The following is a 26,227-nucleotide window of genomic DNA, read 5'->3' on the forward strand; positions in this document are numbered from 1 at the left end:
CTTTCAAGTCTTTTTGCTGCAGGTCATGAAGTTTGTGTTTTATTTTCATTTGGGTTTTAGGGAGCTTTTTGCACTAGTCTGCTCTGCAATTTCAGATTTTTTTTTCCTTCTTAAACACATGTTCCTTTAGGAATTATAACATGGTATTTTTTAGAAAGTCAGATCTTAGTTCCACAAAGCAGAGACTTCAATTCCTTTAATACTCCTTTCACTGGACATAGTTGATATGCATGAAGTTATTTAAATTTTTACAGGCATAAAATAGGTCCATAACCATGAATTTGTGAGTTTGTTTTGCATTCTGGGTAACTATCTTAACATGCATAATAGTAACACTAATTCAAAATGAACATATTCATCTGCCATTGTGTATAATCAAATTGATAGTAAGATAGCAGACCTTACCATGTCAACAATATCTTCTTGTATCATTTTCACTGTGCAAAGCTAATGCTATTGAACGTGTTCTCTAGATCTTCAAAGATCATCAATGAACTGAAAATAGCCACTTAAGCTAAGTCTAGGTTTTGATGATGATCAGGAGGCAGGTATGTTTCCAGAAAGTAGCAAGGCATTTGAATTCCTTATTATACAAGTCATCTGCTACCACTCCAGTGGTATCAGCACTGCCAGCTCCTAACTCTACATGCTCTAGATGGGAATGAAAGAAATCTCTTCTTTGTTTTGAAATCACTGTGAGTATCTCCCATTTCTCCTTTCTCAGAATCTAATGACAGTAATCCATGCAAACAGACTGATCTATTATTACTGTGATGATGGAAGAAACGCAATTGTTCCAGCTTTTTTTTTTTTTTTCCAAACCACCAAGGACAACACACCTAAACAGATTTCCTATCAGCTTCTCTCGCTACCACAAAACCATGTTCCTTAATTTCATCACTGGTGAAGAGTCACCACTGTTGCCATGCTGCCCCACAAACAAACATACTTTGAGCAATGCAACTAAAAAACAGGATGAAGCACATCAGCGAAAGTGCTTTTGCTGAACAAATTCAAGCATGGAATAAGCTACTCTTGGAAACTGAGGAAGAATTTGTGTCGTATATAAAAACTTCGACTACTTCCTCTCTGTAAAGATGAACTTAAATTCCTGTATATTGACTGTTTTAAAGTGCCAATACAGACGACTTACCCTCATCCAGTGCTCCAAGAGACATGTCAGACGTGACACTACTGCCATGTCCACATTTTCTGACAAGCTAGAAAGCTTCAAAGCAACATAAAGTGACACAGGAGAAATACTCTTACTTGTGTTGAATTTCTACAAGGGCATTTTACTGCTAACTTCAACTAGAGATGTTTGACTAAAGAAAAGAATTCATATCATTCCTTCTTAGAAACCTTTATGCATGATAAATAATTTGACGAGTAGCTAGATACCATAGAAAGTTCTGAAGGTTAGTTGGTTATTTGTTTTTGGTTTTTTTTTTTTAAATCAAATTTATTAAATGCCTGCATTTGAGTGGAAAGACTAGCATTTCTTACAGGTCTGTGACAAGGAAGTCCAACAACATCGGGAACTCAAAGTTCTAAAGAGATTAAAATAACTTGTCTTATATGGCAGCTCTGTTTTTATTAACATGAGCTCTACAAGACTTAAGAGGCTGTGCTATACAACAATGTACTTATTATACAATGATACCATATTTATTCTTATTTCCACCACTCTTTCATTCTGTAGTAAATTTTATACTCATATAGTGTCCAGAAAATACCAGAATTGAGAACAACTAATTAAGAACTAATAGAAATATTTTCAAACTCGTACTTGGTCATACTGCCAATTTAATGTGTTTTCTGTGATCTTGCAGCTAATATGGCTAAGGCAGTTTGCTGATAAACAAACACAAATTCATCAAGCAAAGAGTACAGAAGACTCAGTTTATAGCTACGACTGTGCCAGAAATACTGTGCATGCTTCTCACGATTACGCTTCTAATAACTAGTGCTGAAGAACTGGGAAAAGTTCAGTTAAAAACCACAGCAATTACAGTCACCTAAGTAACTTTCACCAGTGAAAGACTTAAGTAGTCATCAAATTTCAGTAGTCAAGAAAAGATTTAGAAGCGATTTCATGAATGTCATAATACCACCTTGTACAAAGAGCTTTTCTTTAACAGATAGCTCTTAAATTTACTAGACATACCATGTCAGAACTACTGAAATTGGGCCACTAAGATATTTTAAAAAAAAGAAAAAAAATCCTCAACACCAAAAACAAAACGAAAAACATAAAGACCACTAACCCACACACAAGAGTGTTAAACGTTGATGACATATTTGGAGAAGGGGATTTCATGACCACGTTATGCAGAACTATGATGGCAATAGTTTATATTTGAGATGAAATATTTGTATCTAAAAAGGAAATACAGTAAACCTCTTAACCAACCATGTTTTCCAGTGTTAAGAAAACACTGGATTAAGAAATTACCTATTCCACATTTCTGCTTGTTACTACGCAGTGACTGCCTAAAGAAAAAAGAGCTAACTTCCCTGACAATTTCCAGAAAGGCATGCTGAAGGTGGTATTAAGTAGCTCTCAAATGGGAAAATGTGAAGTTATGTGAAAATGTTTTTTTCACATTCATAAATAAATAAAAATAACCAGGGGAGAAGGGGAGAGGTGTAAAACCATTGATTCCTGGAAGCAACAGTATATATAGCACTCAGGAACTGCTGCACAGATCTACAGATTGACCCAGGTAGACAAGGCTGACAAACACAAGAAATACTCCTGGACACTCACAACACTTCTGAAATAACGTACTAGGAACAGTAATGCAAATAAGGACTGGTTTCTGTACTTTACGTATCACTCGGCAATTCTTACTTTCCACGTGAAAATCTGTCACACTGAGTAAATTAAAACTAAAAAAGTTACTGAAATGTTTTACAGACTTACAGAAGCTTAATAAAGAAGTGATTTGAAGAGTTTCTCAGGCAACTTAAATATCTCTGTGAAATGTTATCAAGATTACTGTTATTTGCCATCATTGCCAACACTCATGTCTAGTGTTTCTATTGTTTCCACACATTTTGCAAACACATCTCCTCTATTCTTTGCCTCCAATCTCTCTTTCAATACCTTTTAATAAACTTTCTTTCGTTTGCTGGGCATCTGTTCAAAAACCCACACCAAGAAGCGAGTGGAAATACCTTCAAGGTTTCTTATGCGGTTGTTCGCTAAAGGGAGCAACACCAGACACCTTAAGAAATCCCTATTATGCAGTGCTGGTTGTGAAGCAAAAGCAGTAACAGTCAGAAAATCATGGATTCCCATGAAAATGGCACCCTGCTGCTGGATCGCACGCATCAGTCACCCGTGGCATGCTGCTGCCTGGGGAGTTGTGCTGTTGCCAGGAAAATGACTTGCAAAGGGATGGAAAAAATGCAGAAGTTTTATTTTGCTTACACAAACAACTGGCTTCCTAATTATTATCGCTTCTTTCAGATAAGGTTTCTGTTCGGCACGACAGAGATGAACCAGCAAGCGTAGAGATCATCTTTGCTGCAGAAGGGGAAACCTGTGGAGCCGCGGTCAGAGGCAGCTCTGGGGGTGGTGCTGGCAAACACCCTCTCCATCCAAATGGGTACGGGAATTCCTTCCCACCCCCAGTGCATGGGAAGAACTATATTTCAGAAAATTACAGTTTGGAAGACACATGCTGGAGGCCTCTGGCTTAGCAAGACTTAATTGAAATGTATAAAAAAAAAATACCCTCCCCATAAAAGAAATGCTGTACAAAGAAACTATTTTAAACTTCATTATAATGAAGATGAAATTTTAATCACAGGCCTGGAAGCTGGCTTTTGCCTTAAGAATAGTAATAATTAGCAGATTTCATTCAATATGAGCAAACAGAAGAGGGTAATTTGAAATGGCTAAATTGCCATTAAGTTTTTACTCGCAGTATCACTCAGTTAAGACAAAAAAGGGAATGAGAAGATGAATCATTTAAAAGGCTTAATAGGTGGCCTATACGCTACGTTTCCATAATTAAAACTGGTCTGCTGTAGCTATATATCCGTTAGAGTTCACTCAAGAAAGAGATTTATAAATGCAGAAGTAACATGTATCAAACAGAAAAGTGATAAAAACAGACAGGCATCAACAGAAAAATTACAAGTCTAGAAATGTCTCCAAGTCACTTAAGGAAAGCTAAAGGTTTTGGAAAAATTCCCGGATGACAGGACTAAAAGAAGATACCATATACGGAATAAGTGAATGGTGCAGAAAAGGCTATTGTTTTGTAAAAAGATGTTGGATGATCCAAAAGTCAGAAATTACTAAGGGTCATTTGAGATTTGAGGTGAGCTGTTTTTCAGTCCACAAGTAACTGATTTAATGTACATATGCTAATCAAGTGTTAATCAGCATTTTAACATGCACCTGACACATTTAAAAGAGCTGGCTCTGAGCACGGTTTATTTCCTGATGTTCTTTTTTAAAAAAAAAAAAAAAAAAAAGGTAAAATACAATGGAAATTCCATAAGCCTTAAGAAATTGCTGAAAACGGGCTGATGTTTTAAACCCCCAAGCTGCGTGTTCTAGGTACCCACACACCCATTAACCTTCCACCAACCACAAGCCAAACAATGGTAAAGCTGATGGGATTCTATTAATAACATACTCAAGGACTGAGATCCAATTAATGACGGTCAACTGAGTTCCAGGAAAATTAGAAGGCATGACTTCATTCTCTGATGAGATTAAAAGTTTTCCTGATAAAGGCAGCTTTGTAAAGGTAGTAAACTTTCATAGTGTATTTGGCTTTTTATGTATAATACACTGATGTATTAACTGGTGCCATAAACTTTCATTAGAACACGGACTAAATGGATTAAGAACTATTTAGGTGATGCACCTTCAACAGCCAACTATGGGGACTATTAATTAAACAGTAATAGCTCTTATGGCGTCTGCCACAATTTGAACTATGGCTGGTACTTTTTATATTTATTGAATATCTAGAAGGATTTATAAATCAACCACCGGTAATTACAGTGGATAAGCACAGGAGTGGCAGATAGCTATGGGCTATCACATAGACAACACACTACATCATTTGTGCGATAACAATGCTTTCAGATGAAATATGTTTGAACGCAAGGAAATGTAATCGATTAAAGAAGAGGTAGGGAAAAGCACATCTCCATGGGATTGCTCCGTTTGCTGGAGAACCACAACTATGAAAGGTGGGTCCAGGTATGTCAGGTCCCTCTCCTTAAAAGCCCGCTAGCCTTGTCACTGGAAGCAGCTAAGGGTCTGCTCTTTCTCTCCTGAGATTTCACAAGACTTAACATTCATTATTGGCTGATTATTAAATGACAATTTTTTATTTTTATTTTCAGTTCAGTACCCGACATTTTGGTAATAGCTTCAAGATTGAAGCTGGAAACAGGTTTGGTTTAAGGACTAATGCTCCTGACCGCCACTCCCATCTGTGCTGGGTTAGCGGGTATTTTAATGTGAATTTTCTTGTGATCTTAGGAAAGGCACGTTTGATGAGACAAATAGATGTATTTCTATAAAGAGAACTTAAGAACTTGTTTCACTGCACGCAGCAAAACTTTCAAACGCTGTTTCACTAGATCAAGCATCAGCCTTGCAATTTGCAAGCCTTTGTTAAAAAAAGGAAAAAAAAGTGCATTTTTTTATGGCCTCTCAGAACAAAGGATCCTCCAAGGAAAGACACATGCTCTTCTTGTTCTGAATAGGAAATTACCGTACAAGACCGCAAGCAAGACTTAAAGACTATAGTTTAGTTGAGGACTCCAATTCAGGAAAGGTAAAAAGAAAATTGTACAGATACGTGGTGCACAGCACAGACCTAAGTTTCATTATGCTAAGCAGTTCACTTAAACTATAAAAAAAAAGAATACTTTTAAGCACCAACATTTTTGGGGGGTGTTAAGAATATCCTGAGCCAATTTGTGGGTTGGGTATGGCTGAGGCAGTTTCTCACTGTCACAGGATGTGCGAGCATGAGGTGCTTTGCACTCTGTATGTTTAACAGCTACATGTGGTCACCGCAAAAGAAAAAGCTAGGCTCCACCACATGTTATTTTCTGCCTCGGCTGAACAAACGCATCGAGAAAACTATTTGAAAAAGTACAGGGGAATCAGTATATTGTAACAGTCCTTCAGAACTTAAAAACCTGTGTAAGTGTGTGCAAAGGGCTGAGGTTTGGAAGATGCGACGTATGCAAAGGCTCGGCCGTGAAACCACCAAACTATTTTCTCACACTGTTTCATCGGTCGCCACCATAGTGAAGTGAAGCATCCTGCAGCACGCAGCTTTGTTAAGATCAGGGAGGTAAACATGTATATATGCTAGGACACATCTCTGTTCCTTCACTTAAACACCTTTCTGTTGGATATAAATAAAAATGTGTTTCTTTATATCAAGTAAATACTGTCCGCATTTTACACAAACACTTGATATGTTCACAACAGAAATGCAATCCTTTCATAAAACAGCTTTTAGACAAAATATATATGTATGTATGTATTTTCAATAACACAAATCCATATAAAAGGAGCTTAAAGTCACAACTGGGATTTCGATTTTAACTAGTTAATTGATGTTGGAGCTTATTCTTTAAACAAATCTTTGAGAAGGCATAGTAACACTTGCTGGCACTGTAATGAGTATATTCCAAGAGTACCTGTAGAAAAGCCTATGATTTTCAATATTACTATCGCAAATCTTGTGATAACCTTGTTTGCCTGCCACCCATCCTGTAGCCCTCAATTACCACGTACTTTATGGCAGCTCAGCAATAGAGGACACTGTAATGAAGTAGTGACCAAGAAACCTAACCTGTGAGACACAACACTAGCACAGGACGCCTGCGATAAACCTACACGAGCTATTGCCATGTTATTTTTAAGTGAACCTTTTTGCTTTCTACCAAGTCCAATCCCAAATTCTGATTTCTCTGTTGAAGAGCCAGTATTTTTTGCAGCAAACTGCAACAGAGCAAGTTTGCCCTATGGCAGACTTCACAAAACACAGGCAAAAACCAAAACGCAAGCAAAAAATAACCTCAAAACACCTCCAGGTGCATATCTGTTTCTGTTTTATTCATTGAATCCCAAAATACCACTAGTAGAGTTTTGGGGGTTTTTTTGCCTCTATAAGTAAAATGATCACTTACTGCTATGTTTAACTTTTTCTAGCCATATGCAAAGCCTTTTATTTTCTAGTAATTTAAGGCCATTAAAAATCATTGCAAAAATAAAGACAAAAAATTCATGTCACCTGACTTCCAAATATATTTCTTCAAAATACACTCAAATTTTTTCAAAAGTATATTATTTTATACATGTGATACATAGTTGTGAAGAATTTATGTGCAAGTATAGAACAGAGTACATATTAAGGAGTTGGAAGCAGAAGAAACGCCTGGGCCCACAGGAACTTAACTCCTGACACTGCACATAGCCACATCATACAATCCCATGCATACAGTGATTCAGCTTTGCTATGATAGCTATGCTGAACAATCCAGTTTACATCCTTCTACTTCTGAGTGAGAGGACTTGGCATGAGAGGAGACAATCAGCAGTTGATATCTCGATGAAAACACAGTTCTTCAGCCACTGAGAATACACAACCTCTGACAAACTGGAACAAAACTAACATCTTATTCTCCTGGATGTGATACGAGAAAACCTGTTAAGATTTTTCCACATGATTCTCCTCCCGCCCCTGCTTGCTCTCTCCCTCCCTCCATGATCCACCATGTCACCTCACACTAAGGATTCAGAAAATCCAAACAAGCATGTTAAAAATATTTATATGCAACATTACATTCCCAATCTGAAACCCATCATGTCTACTAAACTTCTTCCAAAATACAAAAAGTACTTACCCAATGTGTCTTTTAGATTTTTAACCAGAGAACCTTTCTTCAAGCTGTTTTTTCGCTCCACATAATTTGATGGCACATATCCCGTTTTGTTGGCCGCGTTTCTTACCCTCCACCATGTCTTGGAATCATCTAATAGCCAAAGACGCTCATTTTTCTTGATGTCAAGTTCTTGGTCCTGCTGTGCAGTGTAATCCCACTTTGCAATAACAATAACTTCTTCTGTCATCTTTCATGGAGTCCTTCTGCAAGGAAATATTAAAACATGCTCATCGGTAAATTATGTCATGTAATCCTTACTCAGTTTTTTCTTTGAGTTCTTCTGAAATAAGCAAGAAAAGGGTAAGGCAAAATGAGAATGTCATACAGAGAAAAACTCATAGATTGGATCTCCTCTTTTAAAAATAAGGGAAGTCCTATTGACCTTTCTTGCTTTTTCTGCCACTAAAATATGACAACACCTCAATAGTAAATTCTAGTTACAATGTATTACACTCACTTCCTCTGAATGTATATAAAACATTATTCAGATATACATTAATAAAGGCTAATTTATAAAACCTATTTAGTTTTTGCATATAGCACTATAAGACTATCCCACACCTGGCAATCAAAGTTCTGATCTGAGAAAAAAAAAAAAATAACAGCATTCCAAAAATATACTTTCCTTCTGCCCTAGTTTCTCATCCTCATACTAACATATCATTTATATGTGGGTTTTTTTGCATTTAAACAAAGTTATCCATTCTTTTTTTTGTAGGAATTTAAAAATACTTCAAGAAGCAATGTAACTCGGCAGAGAAATCTGCCACCAAGAAGAGGGTGCTCTCTTTAGTAAGCCCTTGCTCACAATGTTCTGTGCAGGCAGCACAAGACTGCATTTTACGAGAAGCCTTTGCTCCCGGGAAGATCCCAGTTCACTGCAGTCCTGCACCAGACACAAGTCAGTGGGCTGAAGAGTATCCACTGTGCTTTCCTCGACTGCATTTCCTTTCTTCCCAACCTGAAACTTACACAGATTTCTGTTAAGACTGAATGAGTTGGTTTGCTTTTTTTTTTTTTTCTTTTTTTTTACTTACCTGTAACAAGAATGATCTTTTCCAAAGCTATTTGTCAGCTGCATAAAGACAGCTGTATGCTTCCATGTTTTCCTACGCATCCCAGTCATTACTGGGAACAACGTGAGGGAGCACAATAGTGTGCAAGAAAGAGAAAAGTCCCATGCCAGTGACATCCAAACATATTACAATGCCAACCAAAACACGTTGATTTTATCCTCTAAATTCTGAAAAGTTACCTAAAATTTTCTACTTGCTGACAGGGCTTTTTGGGGGAAGAGGGAAGTGAAGGAGGATGGGAGAGAGTGGGAGGTAAGAATATATTTGAAAATCAATGTAGCAGATTTTTTTTTTTTTTTAAGTAAAAGCTGTAGGTTTCCTTTAAAGTACACAGTAGTGGAAACACGTCCCAGAGTACTTTAAACTACTAATGTCCAAGGATATTTTTAACATGATTTGACTGTGTTGCCTAGTTCTTAGCAGTCCACAACCCTATGAACTCTGATACCGAATAGTTTAGGTGACAAAAAGATAATTAAAAAAACTAGACAGCTGAGCAGTCTACTCTCTCAAAGAAAAATAGGACTCTATTATAATTTAATAGCCGCCTCTTACAATTTTTGTTTCCAGAAGAGCACCGTATAGGGTTGAGCTATGGTTGCTAAACTATTTGACAGCAAAGCTCTGGAAAGCACCAGCAACGTCACCCCTCATGGCCAAGGTAGGATGACATTTTTGAAAATCCGAAGCTGAAATCAACAGGCTTAAGTTCTCATTTTCCAATTAGAAAACAAAAAGGAACACACAAAAATTAAAACAGCGTTCCAATGTGAGTTTGCATAGCTGAGAGTCCCAAGATAAATTCAGAAACAAGTTACTATGTTTTGAATAATTGAGAATAAACACAACCCTTACAGTTCAAACAGGCTGTGACTTATGCAGGTGGAATTGATGAGTTTACAAGAAATAAATCACTACACCCTTCAACAATTTTTTTACCCTAAAATAATAATCCCATCTGACAATGACATAGGAGAGCCTGAGCTTTGGACCGCAGTCTCCAATAAACTGCCCTGGTTTCTGACTCACATAAAATGGACAGATAGCCTGCAGGTCGATAAGCTGATGTAGCCACAGGGGGACTGCAATCAAGCACGTTCTGGAGGCCAGTGTTGTCAATATGATCTCTCTCTCCAGTTTAGATTGGTTTATTTTATCTCAGCAATTGTAAAATGGTCAATTCTTACTGTTCCTGGGGACATGGAGAACATGAAGAAATAGGACACCATCAATGCAGTTAGCTGATGTTGCCACCACACAGGCTCCACTTCTAAAAAGGTTATTTTCACAACACAGGCAAGTTAAAATTATCTATCAATATTACAGTATATTAATAATAAAAAACACATTAGGCATAATATTTGACTAGCGACTCACGGAAAGCTATTAAACTCTTCCCATCCCTCTGAAGCAAAAAATAATTGGCCCGTGTTGTAAGAGTCACCAAGTGTTTCCCCAAGGTGTTGGGCAAGGACAGAAGCACGGGAAGAGACCACACGTCAGGGCTGACGACGGCAACTATACAGTCCTCCGAAATTCACTCAGGACAGGGAACCCCAGGCTACCTGATTTCTACAATTCCAGTTATTGTTGATGTGTAAAACTGCCACTCTGCATGGGAAACAATGTCATTTCACAAGCAGACCCCTTGCATGATGCAATTTTGGCAGAAGCATGGGGAAGCCAAGTTTCTCAAGTGGCACGCTCACGCAGAACCCATTTCAGTAAAATACTCCAGGTTTTGCTGAATGTTTAATGGCACACGCATTCCTACTCAACTGGGGACAGGATTATAACCAGCCAAAATGCATCATATAATTGCAGCTAAACATTTGGTCATTTAAAGATGTATGCATGTCTGTGGAGGAGTTCGGTTGCGCTGGTTTTTTAGGGTTTGGGTAGTGGGGTTTTTTTTGTTGCTTTGTTTTGTGGTTGGTTTTTTGTTGGGTTTTTTTTGGTTGTTTTTTGGTTTGGTTTTGTTTTTTGTTTTTTGTTTTTCTTTTTCTTTAATGGGGGGAATTAGTACTACAGTTCTTAAAATTACTTTCTTCTGGTTACATCATTAGACTGGCTCCATCAAGGACAATAAGGTTCTTCCTGTGACATTTGCAGAGCTAAGATTTCCTTGTATGTGAATAAGGACACATTTGTTCCCCAGAAGGGGGGATGTAGAATTAATAGTTTTGAAATACTTCTGCAACACAGCTGTGTGCCAAACAAAAGATTAGAAGCAAATGACATAACTAGATTTGGGGAAAAACATAAGGAAAAAACAGTAATACAACCTTCCAAAGCATCTGAGCACCCCATAAAAACTCAACATGTGCTTGGAATTTCTTAACTATTTTGCTTATAGACCGCACAATAAAAAAATATCAGAGTCCTCATAGATTCTAATGTTAACACAAGACCCCTTCACATCAAGAAAATGAAAAACCATTACTGCTAAGAGTGTACAATCTTCTGGAATGTTCCTCCTCAAAAAGCTCAAAAGTTCCAGCGCTTAAATACAGAGTCTTCGCCTCATAGCCGATAGGATAATACCCCCCCTACTTTAAGAAGTACCAGTGAAAAGCTTTGAAAGACCTATGCAAGGAACTGTAAATTTATGAAACGTAACACAGCCATTTCTCAGTACAAGATTGTTTTGCTTTAAAAAGCATATGTATGGCCTTGGGCTTTAGCTTACTGTATCAAGCAGTCATTTGCTTTACTTTTACGGCAATCCAACTTCCAACTGCAGTTTTTTAAATAAAAAGAAAAAAAAAAAAAGGCAAAAAGCCCAAAGACACCCCACTAAACAAGCAAACAAACAAAACTCCAGAACCCAGACCCTCGAAAGGTAATTCTTGTATTAACTATGTGACCAATACACACTTCCAATCCCTTTTAAAGCCAGCACTTCCTAGCAGCGGACGCAAACTAATTTATTTTACCAATATTGCTCTGCTGAAATGTTACAACTAATTAGATGGAGCTCAGGTACTTTCAGACACTTTGTTTCTTCCCTCCAATTTAGGTTTTGTTAGGAGACGAGTCCTGTCTTCTTGCCCTACTGCAGAACCACATGTAAAACGTTCTAACACAAAAAACGTGCTTGGGAGAGAGAGGGAAAACCGAAAAACCTGCCAGGCTGGGAAGATAGTGAACAAAAACCCAGCCAAGGTAAAGTCAGTCATAAGAAGACTGTACTGAAAGCCTTCTCAGACAGGTGAGGGACATTTGCTAACCCTAAGGCAGAACAAAGGCAGACATCAGTGGAATATCTACTACTGCAGCTCCTGCATAGACTGTATCAGAAAAGTCCAGAAAGGAAAAGGCTATGCTCAACAAACTATCGATTCAAAAGTTATCAATGGCTGAAAAAATACCCGCAAAGACAAACAAACAGCTATGCCGTTTTGAAACAATGCTTAAAACTAAACTATGCAAACAATATTCGAGACTATGGAAACTTAAATGTAGAACTTAAGAGAATTTGCTCCCTAGTAAATATGCTCGTGATTTTTCATGGGAAATCTGATGTTATTTTAAATATCAAACTATATATAATTGTTACGCAGATCTCATCTTCTTTTACCAGGCCCGGATTATTTTTTCCCCCCATATATGTTTCTCCTACAATGATAAAGGATCCATCCCAGCATGCCACCTGAACTAGAATCTTCTGTAGACTGACATAAGTTAACACTCCCACTAGTTTAACGCCCTGACCCAATGATGGGCAGAAAAGCAGCATCTCCTGCCTTCAGGAGGAAGACTCAGGGTTACGTCAGGGACACAGTTAGTTAGGATACCGCAAACGGGAGGTATGGTTGATCTTTAACGATGCAGTGAGAAAAGCAGCAGTTGCTCCCCCTGTTCACAACTTATTTTGCGAAAAAGAAACATGTCTGAAAAATGACTGACAGTAATGCTTGATATTTAATCCCTCACCAAGGGAACAAGCAAAAATTCTATTAATAGGAAGTGACAATTGATTTAACAGACTGTTCTGGAATTGGATGTCCTCTTAAAACACACTGAAAGAAAGGTACTAAATGGATACGGAGGCTTTTACATGACAATGATGAGCATAAAACACATAATTGTTATATGGTATTACATAAGACATAATTACTGTACAATATTTAGTTAATTGTCTTGGGAGAATTAAAAGATAACTAATGACATATCATGGTTTGCTCTAAGATTTGAAGGCTGAACAACCTCTTCTGCTGCCCCCAAACTCTGGAAATCAAAATGGGTATTGAACTCTGCAGTGATGGGCCAGCTATCTGGTGTCCACTTGATTAATCTTTCAGAAGCAAACAGGCAATATTTGGTCTTCTAAGGTAACACAGTTGTGGAAAATTAAAAAAAGTCTCTTTCTATCAAGGCCTCTTTTACAGTGAGCGGATGTGCTTACTGGATTATGTTAGTAGAATAATTTGTATTAAATCACTTTATCTGAAGTACACGCTAAGTCTGAAGCTTTCTTATGAAGATGCAATCTCTGATTAGCCTGCCTACTGTTTCAGGAGGTTTGAAGCTTTGTTTTCACTTAGTTGTTTTCTTTGTGGTGTGTGTGGGTGTGTGGTTAGTTGGTTTTTTTTGTTGTTTTTTTGTTTGTTTTTTTTTTTTGTTTTTTTTTTTTTTTAAATCAGCCTGAGTGAATAGTTTTGACATACAGAAACGTTTCAAAAAAGTGCATCTCTGCATTTGAGATTGTTTCACTCTGTTCTTGAGGATCAGTAAGCACCAAACTCAAAGACAGAGCTCAGAAGGCATTAAAAAGAACAGAAATGTGAATTCAAATGAAAACTTGTGGTAAAAGAATGCACCTTTTGGCGATACTTTTAGCTATTTCCAGTAGAACACAGCATTTTTGACACTTAAAGTATGCATGTTTGTAAAAATGGGAAAGTATCATCTCCTTCAGGCAAAGTCCAAAGTTAACTTAAAACAAGTAAAATGTACTATTTCTAATGATTGCTACAAGAAAATCTCAAAATGCGGAAGTATAAAAAAGAGTAAACAAGCTGACAAATTATGGCAAACAGTGCCCCGTGTTAAAACCAGTAAAACCCTTTCCATGCTTTGCTACACGGGCTATTTGCTGGTGCTCAGACAAATGAAGATGGATCACATAAAGGCCACCATGTCTAACTGCTTCTGCAGTTTAACACTTTAATATTGCATGTAATGTGCGTCAATCCACCTCAAGGGACACATTTATTTGGAAAGAGGTCACTGCACCAAAAATTACTGTAAGAATACTTCTCCCTTCTTTTAAAGAAAGTTAACTAAATAGCTGTAGTGACTAAACATTCATCATCTGGCTATGCAGTTTTGAGGTGTCAAACCGATACCCGAGCAGAAAAAAACCCACATACCTGGGCTGCCTAAATTGCTGACGGTTTTAACACAAGCTTGACGATTAATTTGGGGTATTTCACTATTAGGTCTCATTAGGATGCATTGACTACTGAACTAAAAGTGATAGCTGAGTAAGTGCAAGAGATTATTATCTAATTTACTTTGATGTGCAAACTGAAGACACAGTCACAATCAATAGAAGCTTCTGTCGGTACTTTAGGAGGGTCAGTTTTACAAAGCTGAAAGCAAGGATGAGTGGAAACTGTAAAGAATAAACATGAACAAAGATGGCAATAAATCCACTGCAAAGGAGGAACATTTTATTACATTTCCCAACCTACTCCCACAATTCAGCATTTATGAATGAAGTATTACAAGGTTAAAAGAATATTCTGTTTAAAAAGTGATGTAAAGAGCTCTAGAGGTTTTCTGTGTCCTTTGTTTGAAAAGGAAAAACTGATAGCAACAAGCTCAAGTCAGGAAATGCAAACTGAAGGTATCAAAAGAAGTGCAGCTCAGCTCATTAAGAACCATAAAAAGTCATTAAACTGCATCTGGAATAAATTAGATATTATCAATAGAATAAGTAAAGAATTAGGCCGAACATTAAGTTTCCTGCATGTAATGTAAGAAAAAAATGTTTAATACTTATTTCTATGCTATTGGATTATTTTACAGTGACAACCATTTTCTTCTCTGTCAATAACTAGGGTATAAAAATAATAAGAAAAATTAAACACTTTTAATCTTCAAATGAATCCCAAGATTAAGAACTGTCCACAAAGCTTTTACAGCTTTAGCGTCAACTCTGAGGAAAATTTGGAGCAATGAAGAAGTTCTGGGGAGTTACAGTTGTGCCACTAATTTGAAAGCACAAATTAGACATCCTTAATAACACCACAAACTAGTGAGATGAACTCTAATCCTACAGAAAAATAAAAGGAAAGAAAGAAAGGACCCCCTCTAAAAGCCCACAGAGCATACCAGCAGATTATGGATGTGCAATTAGTACTTATTAGAAGGGTTTTAAGGAAGATAGGCATGAACAAACTATTTTTTCCTGTACATTTTTCACTTCATTTGAGCTCCTGATTTAGGCCTACCCAAACCCGCACAGATTAAGAGCCAGCTGCCAGGCAGGCCCAGCCGCGGGGGTAACTTCAAAGGCCGGCTCAGCGGGCACCATTAACCTTTCTGGCAGGTCCCAAGGCATTTGTTCTGAGGTGCAAAAGTGCCCGTTTTCCTTATGAGTCACTTAGGAGAAAGAAAGCCACAATAATTATAGATAAAACTGCGAGGGCGATACAGCCCGGTGGAACCGTTAATCACGTTGGAGGTGCTGCCCTGCCATGGCCCACTTCTACGGGCGCCCCAAGTACGGGTTTTTTAGAGGATACTTCTCGCTAAAATGTAAGCGGGCTGTGTCTTCAAAAAAAGCGAAAGATTAATGTTAATTAACTGGTAATTTAGAACTGCAGTAGCTAAGTAACTTCATCTTGAAGCTACCCAACAGCCTGTCCCCCATGCACCTCAAACCCTCGTCCCCTCTGTATCGCCTGCCATTGTTTCAGGGCACAATGCTGCCAGGTTTGGGGTTTTGTTTCTTCAACCGGATGCCTCTGACAGCTTCTAAGCAATGTTTGCTCCTCTCGGCTCCACAACGTATCTGATATCCCCATCTCTTATGCCACAGCAGCTACACTCCGGCGCCTTGTATCTCGCATTACAGAACAACTGCAAACAGGAAACCTCAAGACTAGTTCAGTGGTAACGAATTTCTGCGTAGCTCCAATCCAGCACAAAAGTTAAGCTTGTTTTTTTGTCTTGTAAGTGGCTTAGAAGTCTTTTTAAAAGACACACAAAGAAATAGTTGAGAATACATATCGGAAACGCCCAGAAATACATCCTTCCTGCTAAGGAGTCAGTACAGCACTTTACCATTCAACAAAAAAGAAATTTCATGTTATATATGTTTATATAATAACATATAAAAGGATGTTTGTAAAAAAAAAAAAAATCCCCACACAGTGTTTTCACAAAGCCTATCACACGAATCAGCCTGCCCAGATGAAATAAGCAGGAACTGCTTCAAATGATCTTTTAAAATGTAAACTCGCCGTTTAAGGAAAGGGAATCACAAAGCGGGCATCTCCTCAGCGAGACCCACACGTTTCACCCGCAGCCCAGAGTCTTGGCGATGACCATCTCTGATGACTGTAGGTGACGACAAAGCCCTTTCCAGCTCTCCAAACCCACCCCAGAAGGAAGGTGTAGCACCAGTGTCTACCAGGCAAGAGCAGCGGAGAAGCCCTCAAAGGCAGAGGTTGCCAAAGCACAACAAATGCAGTGAGGGTGATCTCCCAGCTTACATCTCCCCTCCCTTCTTGTAAGCCAAGGTCACCTCATAGTCACAGCTGACCATTATTCACTAATACAGCTTCATGATTTGGGGCTTACGGTTTCAGAAAAAGTGGAAGTTGCAAGAAAAGGACACGATGATGTCATAACAGTAAGACTCTGGGAAGTATTATTAGATAAGAAAAAAAGTGCTAACACTTATTTGGGAAAGTAGCAGATACTTCAGTCTGCTGCCTCTCTAGTGGTAGACAGAGAAAGCCATCAGGGCTGTTACAAGGTAGGCTGCTGCAGCACTAAAAGAACACAAATCTGAATTCTGGCCTTCTGTTAATTCATGTAATACAACCCTAATTTTATACAATGTTCACTCTGTTTCATGCTACGACCTTCATATGAGCTAACCTTCCCCATTTAATTTTTCTTTCATTTCATTAGTAATACTCTATGCCACAAAATTTCCTGGTGTGGTGGGGCAGCTCAAGATACAAACGCTTAATCAATGTGACAGTCTTTAAAACACATAATACTAAGTACTATCTTTCCTATTTATGCAATAAGAACTCTGCTGTTTCGGAAAGCTAAGTTTTTAAAAATCTTTTGATGTCTTACTTAAAAAGAAAAGGATATTGCTATACCCCTTCTGGAACAGCATGCCTATTATAAAGTAGGCAGTGTTCATTTTTAGCTTCTGACAGATTATTTAAATTTAAATTTCTATTTCAAAGGAGAAAAACTGGCATTCTACAGGAACAAGCTGGTATTATAGTAACGGATGTTAAGGTTTCACAATACCAGTTAGGAGCCTTATAATTTACCTACGCTTAAAAGATAGATAATGATAATAACAGAAGTTACAGAGAAAACACTCTAATAGGTCTTCAGCTAAGGTAAAACTGAGTATGGTCACCAACACACAGGGCAAAGGGCTTATAATAAAAACCTGGCTCAAGTCTTTCCATAAACATGGAAAGACTATTAAGAAATCGGCTAAGGACAACCTTAAGGGATTAAAAAAACCAAACAAACATATTTCAGCTTGTTTGGGGTGGGATGGGCAGGGAGAGAGAAGGGGGTAGGGGGGTGTTTTTAAGAAATCTGTATTTTTATTTCATTTGGAAAGCAGCACAAAGATTTACAGACGGTACTGGCAACCTTCTAGAGACCAGGCAAAAAACACTGAGAACGAGGATTTTTGTAGTTAGATGATTTTATTAGTGCTTCATCCAACCCAGATGGTATTTTTGGAAGAAGGTATTTCCCTGTATCTTTGAAGACTATAACAAACTTGCATCTTTTCATGCCCTCTTATTATATACTTATCAGAAAACATAAGGAGTGTGAATTACTAAGTTATCATCGCTGGTTTTAGTCTGTTAAAAGAGGGGGGGAAGTCTGAATGTAAGGCAACTCCAACCGCAGACAGCCAGCTAACATCCCTTCCTACCAACTCCTTCCTCCAGCCTTTAGTCCCCACATACTCGCGCCATCTGTCCTCAAACTCCCTTTCGTGCATCAGTTGCTGCAAGCTCCACCAGCAGACAGGTTCTCATTCTGCCTCCATGAGCAGCCTACGCAGATGCAACTATTGCGAATGACGCAATCTGCAGTGACTTTTTACACTATTAGGGCAAAAAGCTGCTTCTTGCTTTATTTTGAAGGCATTGCCACCAAGAGCGATGGATGGTTTTCCACATTCTAGACAGCAATGGTAAAACCCAGACTGCACAGAGAGGACATCTTAGGACCCTTCGGCTACAAACAGCATGAGACAAACAGGGAGAAGGCAGCTTTTTTGACCTATGTTTCTTGGCTGCAGAGTAAACACCACAGAACCCCAGACACCGCCTCACATTTAAATAAATACAGAGAGAGGCTCAGAGAAGAGCATCGGCTCACCTTTTTCTGAATTCTTTTAAAAGCAGTTTCAGAAAAGCCACAGAGCTAATAAACAGCTCAACCACGCTAAAGGAAACTTTTGGGAAAAGAGACCTCATCTCGCCTTTAAAACAGCAGCAACGATTAATGGCCACATCTACGCGTTGGTTTATGTGTGTTTCTATGAAGTCAGAGACAGGGATAAGCTTAATGTTTGTTGATGTTGCTCTGGACCGTTCTCTCTCCATTCCTCCCAGCAGATAACATTCAAGCTTACCTATACATTTGGAAATACATGGGGGGAAAAAAACCACACAAACGTACAAACAAAAAAAACAAGATACAAGGAGGGGAAAGTCCAGGAAAAATACAACATACATTAGGTGTCTAGACAAGACAAAATTACAAAATAATTTTACACCTCCCAACCTCTCCATAATCCCTTACAAAAAGGGGGCAGGAGGGTGCCAGGCACACAAGATCACAGATAAAACCCAGACACTCTACTGAAAGGACATTTAGGTAATATTATCTATATGACAGACTGATGAAACATGCTCTGTGGAAGAACAAATTAAGTGTATCACTGTTCACGCATTTTCATCCTCACTACCAATAAACCTTCCTTCTCGCCTTGAAATTAAAACAGTCGGCCACTCAAGATATGGTGAACAACACAAAATTTTATAAGGGAGACATCCTTGAATTTCTTTCAAGATAAAAAAAAAAAAAAAAAAAAAAAAGGCGTTTGCATGATTTTCTTGCATTGCTGCTTCTTTTCCCCTAGCTCAAACATTCAATGGTCTGCAGGAATTATACTTCACTAGAAGTGTTAGTACCTTTATGTATTGTATAAACAAAGAACAGACCTCAGACATAAGAAGTTTAACCTTGATCTCACACAGAAGGACAAAGCTCAGAATCACTGTGGATTGCTGCGTTTTCCTGCTAATCCCTTGAAACACTGCTACCTACTTTTCAAGAGGTTTCACTTTAAACTGTCTATAAAATGCTGAAAATAAAATTGAACTGCTGACCTTCTGTTCCCCAATAGAAATATCATATATTCACTTTTTAACTAGAAAGAGGAAGAGATGTTTGTTCAGTTCAAAAATGCATTTATTCCCAACCAAAGCTGTTTAAGAAAAAAAAAAAAAAAGAGTACATTGTCCATTTCTAGACAATGATCACTTTATAGTCTTAAGCAATTTATCAATTGCTTTACAAAAAAGCCCATTCAATCTACCTCATGACAGTAGGAAAATGTGAAAAATATGTATATTAAAACATTTTTTAACTTTCTAGCTCACAGAACATAAAGTCTTTTAAGGGCCCTGTTCAAACTCTGTTTCTGTGAACTTCCAGTTTACTGTCATTTCAAATATTGAATAAATTCTTAGACTTCTGGATTTTTTTTACTAGGTCACCTAGACCAGAATTTTTATCCAATATAAAGAGGTGCATGTGGCAGTGAAAAAAAACAAACACAAAAAACCCAAACACAAAAATATAAGATACTTCTCAGTTTAACTCTCAAGGCAAAGTTCCACAGATTTTTACCTGAATTTGCGTTACTGAACACCAATTTCTCATATCTGGGAGAGTTTCTCAGGCAAAAAGCTACTTTCTGGAAGCAGTGTCTTTGAATATTACAGGTAAAAATAATCACCGGACACAAGATAACATTCTTGATTCTGTAACCAAGGAGGCAGCTTAAAAGATACAGTGTTAGATTTCATTAAGAAACAGCTAACACCATTAAAATTATTCCTGTATAAATCTGTACATCTTCCTGAAGAAGACTGGACCGCAAGACAGTTACTTGGAAAGCTATCCTTTTAATTTCCTGATCGGACACGTACCAAGAGAAAGCACGATTTAAATGAAAAGACACTCTTGGATCTTTGTATGAGATGTGAGCGGATGCTGCAGCTTCACAAGTCTTTTGCTGGTCAGATGAACTGCTGTGCTAATGCTACACAAGCAGGAAACTATCAGCCCAGGCAAGAAAGGGCCATCCCAACCTCCCCCTGAAGTTATCTGTTCTCCTTCTATCTAATAGCTCTTCAGAGTCAAGACAGGAATCCTTTCTTACCGCTCCCAAAACACAAGCGCGGAGGAAACTCCGTCCCTCACACTTTTCAAAAACAAAACAGGTTTCAAAACAACCTGTCCTATATGCTTTAACTTTAAAGTCAAGGCTTCATTTTTGGTCTGGAATGTTGCCAGCATTTATTTATTTCAATCAAATTATTTCTTACATACTCCAGTTCAAATGCAGTCCTCTTCCAAAAATCAGTACTTGTGAGTGCTCTGCCACATGATTATAGCAGCAAGCTATTATTAGTTCCTCAGTCAAAGGGAAGGGACACAAATCCAAGAGAGAAACACCATTCACTCAAGGGGAAAAAGGATGAAGAGGGATTTACAGAAACCCTTCTGCCAGGTATGCTCCAGAGAACACAGCCTGCTGTAAGCACATTAGGAAGATGCTCCTTATTCTGAACTCTTACCTTGTAGTTCAGGTGTCAGCTGCTTTAAGATGGCTTACACAACCTAAAAAGTTGTTCCACTACTATTCCCCCAACTTGATTTTCCACTGCACCAGAACTGCTGCTCAAAAAGACAAGCTTCTGAAAGCAAACTTTTACCAGATAAAGACTAGAAATATCTGACTTTTTAAATAGAAACAGTTACCCAAAACCAAGAATAAGCAATTAAAAGAGTCCACATTCCTATGAGCAAAATATACATTCAGTAGAGACCGACACTGCCTGGCTATGCCAGACTCTCGTCCTTCTTTATTCCCACTCTCAACTCCAATGCTTGACCAAAACTGAATCTTTCTAAACTCCTCTAAATCTCCTTGTACTGTTTCATCTTCTGCCAGAAAATTTGTCACTTTTCTGAATGAAATCTCCCTGCAATAAATAAATCAGTTCAAAACTAAGCATTTGGCTTTGGCTGCTACATGACATTCCCTCTCATCCACAAATGTTATGTACTCTTGCACTGATGAGACGTTCTATTCTCACACACTCACAGATACATTTTCTTCCTCACTCCCACCAGATAACAATAAAATGCATCAACAAATGTGAAAGGGAATAATAGTAGCCAAATAATTTCCAAAGGTGGAGAGACACTGTGGGGATTAATATCTGTACTGGAACCAAGATTAAATAAAGGAAAAACAGGTTCAAAACCACAGGTCTGAAATTTAGAACTTTAGCCACAGAGTTCTCGTTACTTCTAGGTCAATACAAATTTAAAAATTTATATTGCTACTGAGTTTCAATAAGAGTGACTATGCCATCATTGTTTCATATACAAGTTTAGTTGAGAGCCACACAAAATATTTAGTACTTGACAGCTTCTTGTAGTACCTTAGTACTAATTGTAGTCAAAATTCGAGTGACACACCACAACTCTGTTTTAAGTAATTTTACAACAACAGTACACAATTTCTTCATTATCTAAATTAGAACTTACTAAGAGAAGCCAATAGTGTTACCAAATCTGCAGCAGGCCTCAATGAAAAAGGCTTTTTAAACAAATTCATACACAAACATTGAGAGCTGTGGAGCAGTGTATGAAAGGAGCAGCAAATTACAATTCCTGGGCTCATCAAAAGTACGAGCAAGTATATAAAAATTCACAAGTCACCTCAAGGTGGGAAAGAGAATTGGGAGAAGGGGGAAGACACGTGCATCCCCTTCTCCCCGTGAACCTCTGGGAGAACTTACAGAAGAGATATCCCTTTTCCTTCCCTGCATCACAGAACCTCTGAATGCTTCAAGTGACTAATACCAAGCATTTTTATTTTATTTGTTCTTGTTCTTAAGCTCCTTGTTGAAAATTAAGCTCTGAGGAACAGGTCTTGGACTGAAGTGCTCTTTGATGCCTTGTTCCTGCTCCTCTAGTGTGCAATATACTTATATTCAAAACCTCAGACCTGAAACCTAATCAAATTCAACAAGTGCAAGTGTAGGGTCCTGCACCTGGGGAGGAATAACCCCATGCACCAGCACAGGTTGCGGGCTGACCTGCTGTAAAGCAGCTCTGTAGAGAGAGAACTGGAAGTCCTGGTGGACAACAGCATGACCATGAGACAGCAGTGTGCCCTTGTGGCCAATAAGGCCAATGGTCTCTTGGGGTGCAGCAGGTCAAGGGAGGTTATCCTTCTCTATACTCTGGCCTTGGTGAGGCCGCATCTGGAGTACTGACTGGGTCCAGTTCTGGGCTCCCCAGTTTAAGAAGGGCAGGGAACTACTGGATAGAGTCCAGTGGAGGGCTACAGAGATGATCAAGGGAATGGAGCATCTCTCTTATGAGGAAAGGCTGAGACCTGGGTCTGTTTAGCCTGGAAAAGACGACCGAGATGGGATCTCATCAATGCTTATCAATATCTAAAGGGCGGATGTCAAGAGGATGGGGTCAGACTCTTCTCAGCAGTGCCCAGTGACAGGACAAGGGGCAATGGATACAAGCTAGAACAAAGGAAATTCCATCTCAACATGAGGAAAAACTTCTTTACTTTGAGGGTGGCAGAGCACTCGAACAAGCTGCCCACAGAGGTTGCAGAGTCGCCTTCTCTGGAGATACTTAAAACCCGCCTGAATACTTTCCCGTCCAGCCTGCTCTAGGTGGACCTGCTTTGGCAAGGGGGTTGGAGCAGATGATCTCTGGAGTTCCCTTCCAACCTCTACAATCCTGTGAGTCTGTGAAACCAACCTTTAGTTCCAAAAAGGTAAGCAGTACTGTGTCATTGTATCAAATGCTGCCCTTAGGTTTTGTTACTCTTATTTTTTGTTACATATATTTTGTTACTCTTATTTTTAACCATTCTACAGAATTAGTCAGGGTACTGGCTCAGGATCGGGAAATGCCCAGTCACCACTTCCAGTAGTCTGGTTTGTACCGTCATTTTCCTCTGATTCTCCTGTCACAGCAACCTACCGATCTCTCCGCCCCAACCTTTTTTCCTAAAGAATACACAGCAGCAGCCGCTCCTCACACAACTGGACATAAACAGCACACGTATGGGACACTGCCATTTTGGCCACCAGTTACAGGATTACAGCTCACAGGTCAGGACTTCCTGAAATTTCAGCAACCTACTGTTGTCAGAAAGTATGTTATAGCAGCCGTGCATCCAAAGAGTGCCTGAAGCACAAGCCAGCAGTTGAGAATGCAAGATTCCATTATCCCTCTGAGGGTAAATTCAATTTCTAAAGAGCACAACTGTCAAAACCTTGCTTAGCAGCTAGTTTCAAAACCAGTTTTATAAACATACACACACACCAGGTTTGTAGTTCTAGTCAAAACATCTAAGTAAACCCAAGGATGTCACACCCTTTTCTTTTGAGATAAATGCTTTAGCTTACCAACCACCCTGATCTTCACCATCATAAACCAGCGCTCTCTCAATAATGGAACAGACCTTTCCAGATCCTATACAAATCCAGAGCTGGTAGAAAATGCCATTCAGTAATCTTGAGGGAGAACTAAGAAAGGAAAACTAATACTCTGACTGTTTAATCTTGAAAGACAAATTCAGAGATCAAATACAAAGAGAGGTCTAACCCTCATTCAATAGCATTTTTTTGGGCTGGTATGTGATAACTTGAGAACTAATGGTTATGAGGCAACCCAGCTTATCAGGGAATGTGCTAAGCACAGAAAGACAAAACACTACTGATTCTGGTGCAAATTGGGAATTCAAAATCAACCTCTTGGGAAAATCCAGATCCCCCAAACTACCTGCTGCTTCAGGCAAAGGATTTCTCTGACATTATCTGTTTGCTTGCATCACAGAGGATACTTAACTTGCATATAGGAACCATGTCTGTTAGGACGTCAGTAATTCACATTAAAAATAAATAAATAAATCGGGCTACAGGTAGATTTTACAGGATAGCAGGAAGAGGTGGAACAAGTCACAGGGAAAAGAAGTGCTAAAAAGTAATGCAAGGACTCAGACTAGCAAGGAAAAAAACCAGTGCAAGTAGCACTGACAGCAGCAAGGGATTTGCTGGAAGGATTGCACATGCAGCTGCCGAATCAAAAAGCCGGAGTAGGTTCATTTAAAAGAAAGAGGGGGGAAGAGGGTTACAGAGCAGGTAGAAAATAAGCTGCACAGAAGTTCTATTATGGGGAACAACTAAGAGCAGCTGGCACAGACAACAGCCTACAAAATAAGAAGGGATAAGATGAGAAGCTGCAGGGGATCCCTGAAACAAAAGGGTGTGAAGAGAGAGCACAAAGGAAAGCGGGGGTTAAACCCAAGAGACTGCAAGGAGCCTGTGATGTCTTAAAATGAGACTCTCAAACTTCAAATCAGGGAAAGAAAAAAAAGATTATAAAAGGTTTGTATGCGTGGTATTCTACGCTTCATATTACTACTGGCTTAAAAAAATAAACAACACGACAAGCTCATTTTCTCAGTCCTCTCTGCTTAGTACAATTTGCGCTTTGTTACTACAGCGCAAACAGTAATTGTAACCCAAGATTAATTAACCGAGTTATTAGAAACAGAATTCCACAGCAAATATACCACACTAACCTTTAAATATTTTCTGTTCTGTGAAATCCACCAATTTCAGCGGTTATCCAGAGCGCCTCTGGGTAACGCACATAAAACCATTTGCCAGATACAAAATGAGATGAACTGTGTGTACTGTCTCTTCCCATTCATTAAAAGGCAGTATTTCAGCAAGCTGAACTGATTTTTTAATATCATAATACATTTGATGTAATACATACCATTTGAATATGATGTTATATGGAAGATGTTAAGAGCACTACTGAAAATAAAATCATTTACAGTTTTAGCTGTATTTCTACTACGCACCAATTCCAACACGAACAATGAATCATTTAAAGCTCCCTCAAAGCCTCCACACCAGAAGAACTGCCTTCCAGCCATTACCAAATGGAGGAACAAGACTTCAACTGATTTTGTAAGTGACCTACGCCAACACTGGCTGTGTGCCTGCTTCTGCACAGCACCAGCTCGAGCAGTCAGCCGTACAGAGCTACCAAACAGGCACAGCACCCCTCAGAAACCTGAGGGGAGGGCATCTCCGGCAGGCGTCTGCAAGCGGGAGATAACAACAGCTTCTTTATGGGGCAGATAGATCTTGGAATAACTCGGGTGACATCGGCCTCAACTGCTAATCTGCTTCCTCCTTCAGGAGAATTTGGGATTACTGACCCCTCCTTGCACCAATACAGCCCTATCACACTACACAGAGCTGGCACAAGGGCTGCTCCCGCATCCCGGATGCCGAGTGCCTCAAGCTGACACTCCTGGACCTATGCCTCTATGTCCAACACTCACCAAAGTCACAAACGCTTTTAGCATGTCAGGTTACCCTCCATGTGATGTAGCTTAACTGCATAAACTACCTTGAAGAGTTTCTCAAGATCATATTCTAAGCCACATCAGTTGTCCCTCAAAAGCGCAGCGTATATTCAAATTTTCTAACTGAAACTAGCGTAACACAGGGATAGGTTTATGTAGAAGCCACAGAAATAGGGGCTCAGTAACCAGTTCTGCCAGTGGCATTCCTCCGAACACTGGTCAGGACAGTAAGATTGGTCACTGTGTGTTTTGT

General features: G+C 38.9%; 1 protein-coding gene across 4 annotated transcripts in view; it reads right to left on the minus strand.

Moving 5' to 3' along the window:
- NCK2 (NCK adaptor protein 2) overlaps positions 1–26,227 on the minus strand; it is an 89,733-nt gene that overhangs the window by 26,571 nt on the left and 36,935 nt on the right. The window contains exons 1-2 of one of the 4 annotated variants that reach the window (XM_054198491.1): positions 25,462–25,575; positions 7,903–8,144 (exon numbers count right to left, since the gene is read on the minus strand). In XM_054198491.1, the coding sequence (XP_054054466.1) occupies positions 7,903–8,128 (226 nt within the window). In that variant the 5' untranslated portion in view covers positions 8,129–8,144; positions 25,462–25,575. Of the gene's footprint in view, positions 1–7,902; positions 8,145–25,173; positions 25,193–25,373; positions 25,394–25,461; positions 25,576–26,227 lie in introns of those variants that run through there. The other 3 variants (XM_054198483.1, XM_054198501.1, XM_054198473.1) reach the window with 3 other exon arrangements.

The sequence above is a fragment of the Rissa tridactyla genome, chromosome 1 (assembly GCF_028500815.1).
Source record: "Rissa tridactyla isolate bRisTri1 chromosome 1, bRisTri1.patW.cur.20221130, whole genome shotgun sequence".
In the NCBI taxonomy this organism is placed as follows: domain Eukaryota; kingdom Metazoa; phylum Chordata; class Aves; order Charadriiformes; family Laridae; genus Rissa; species Rissa tridactyla.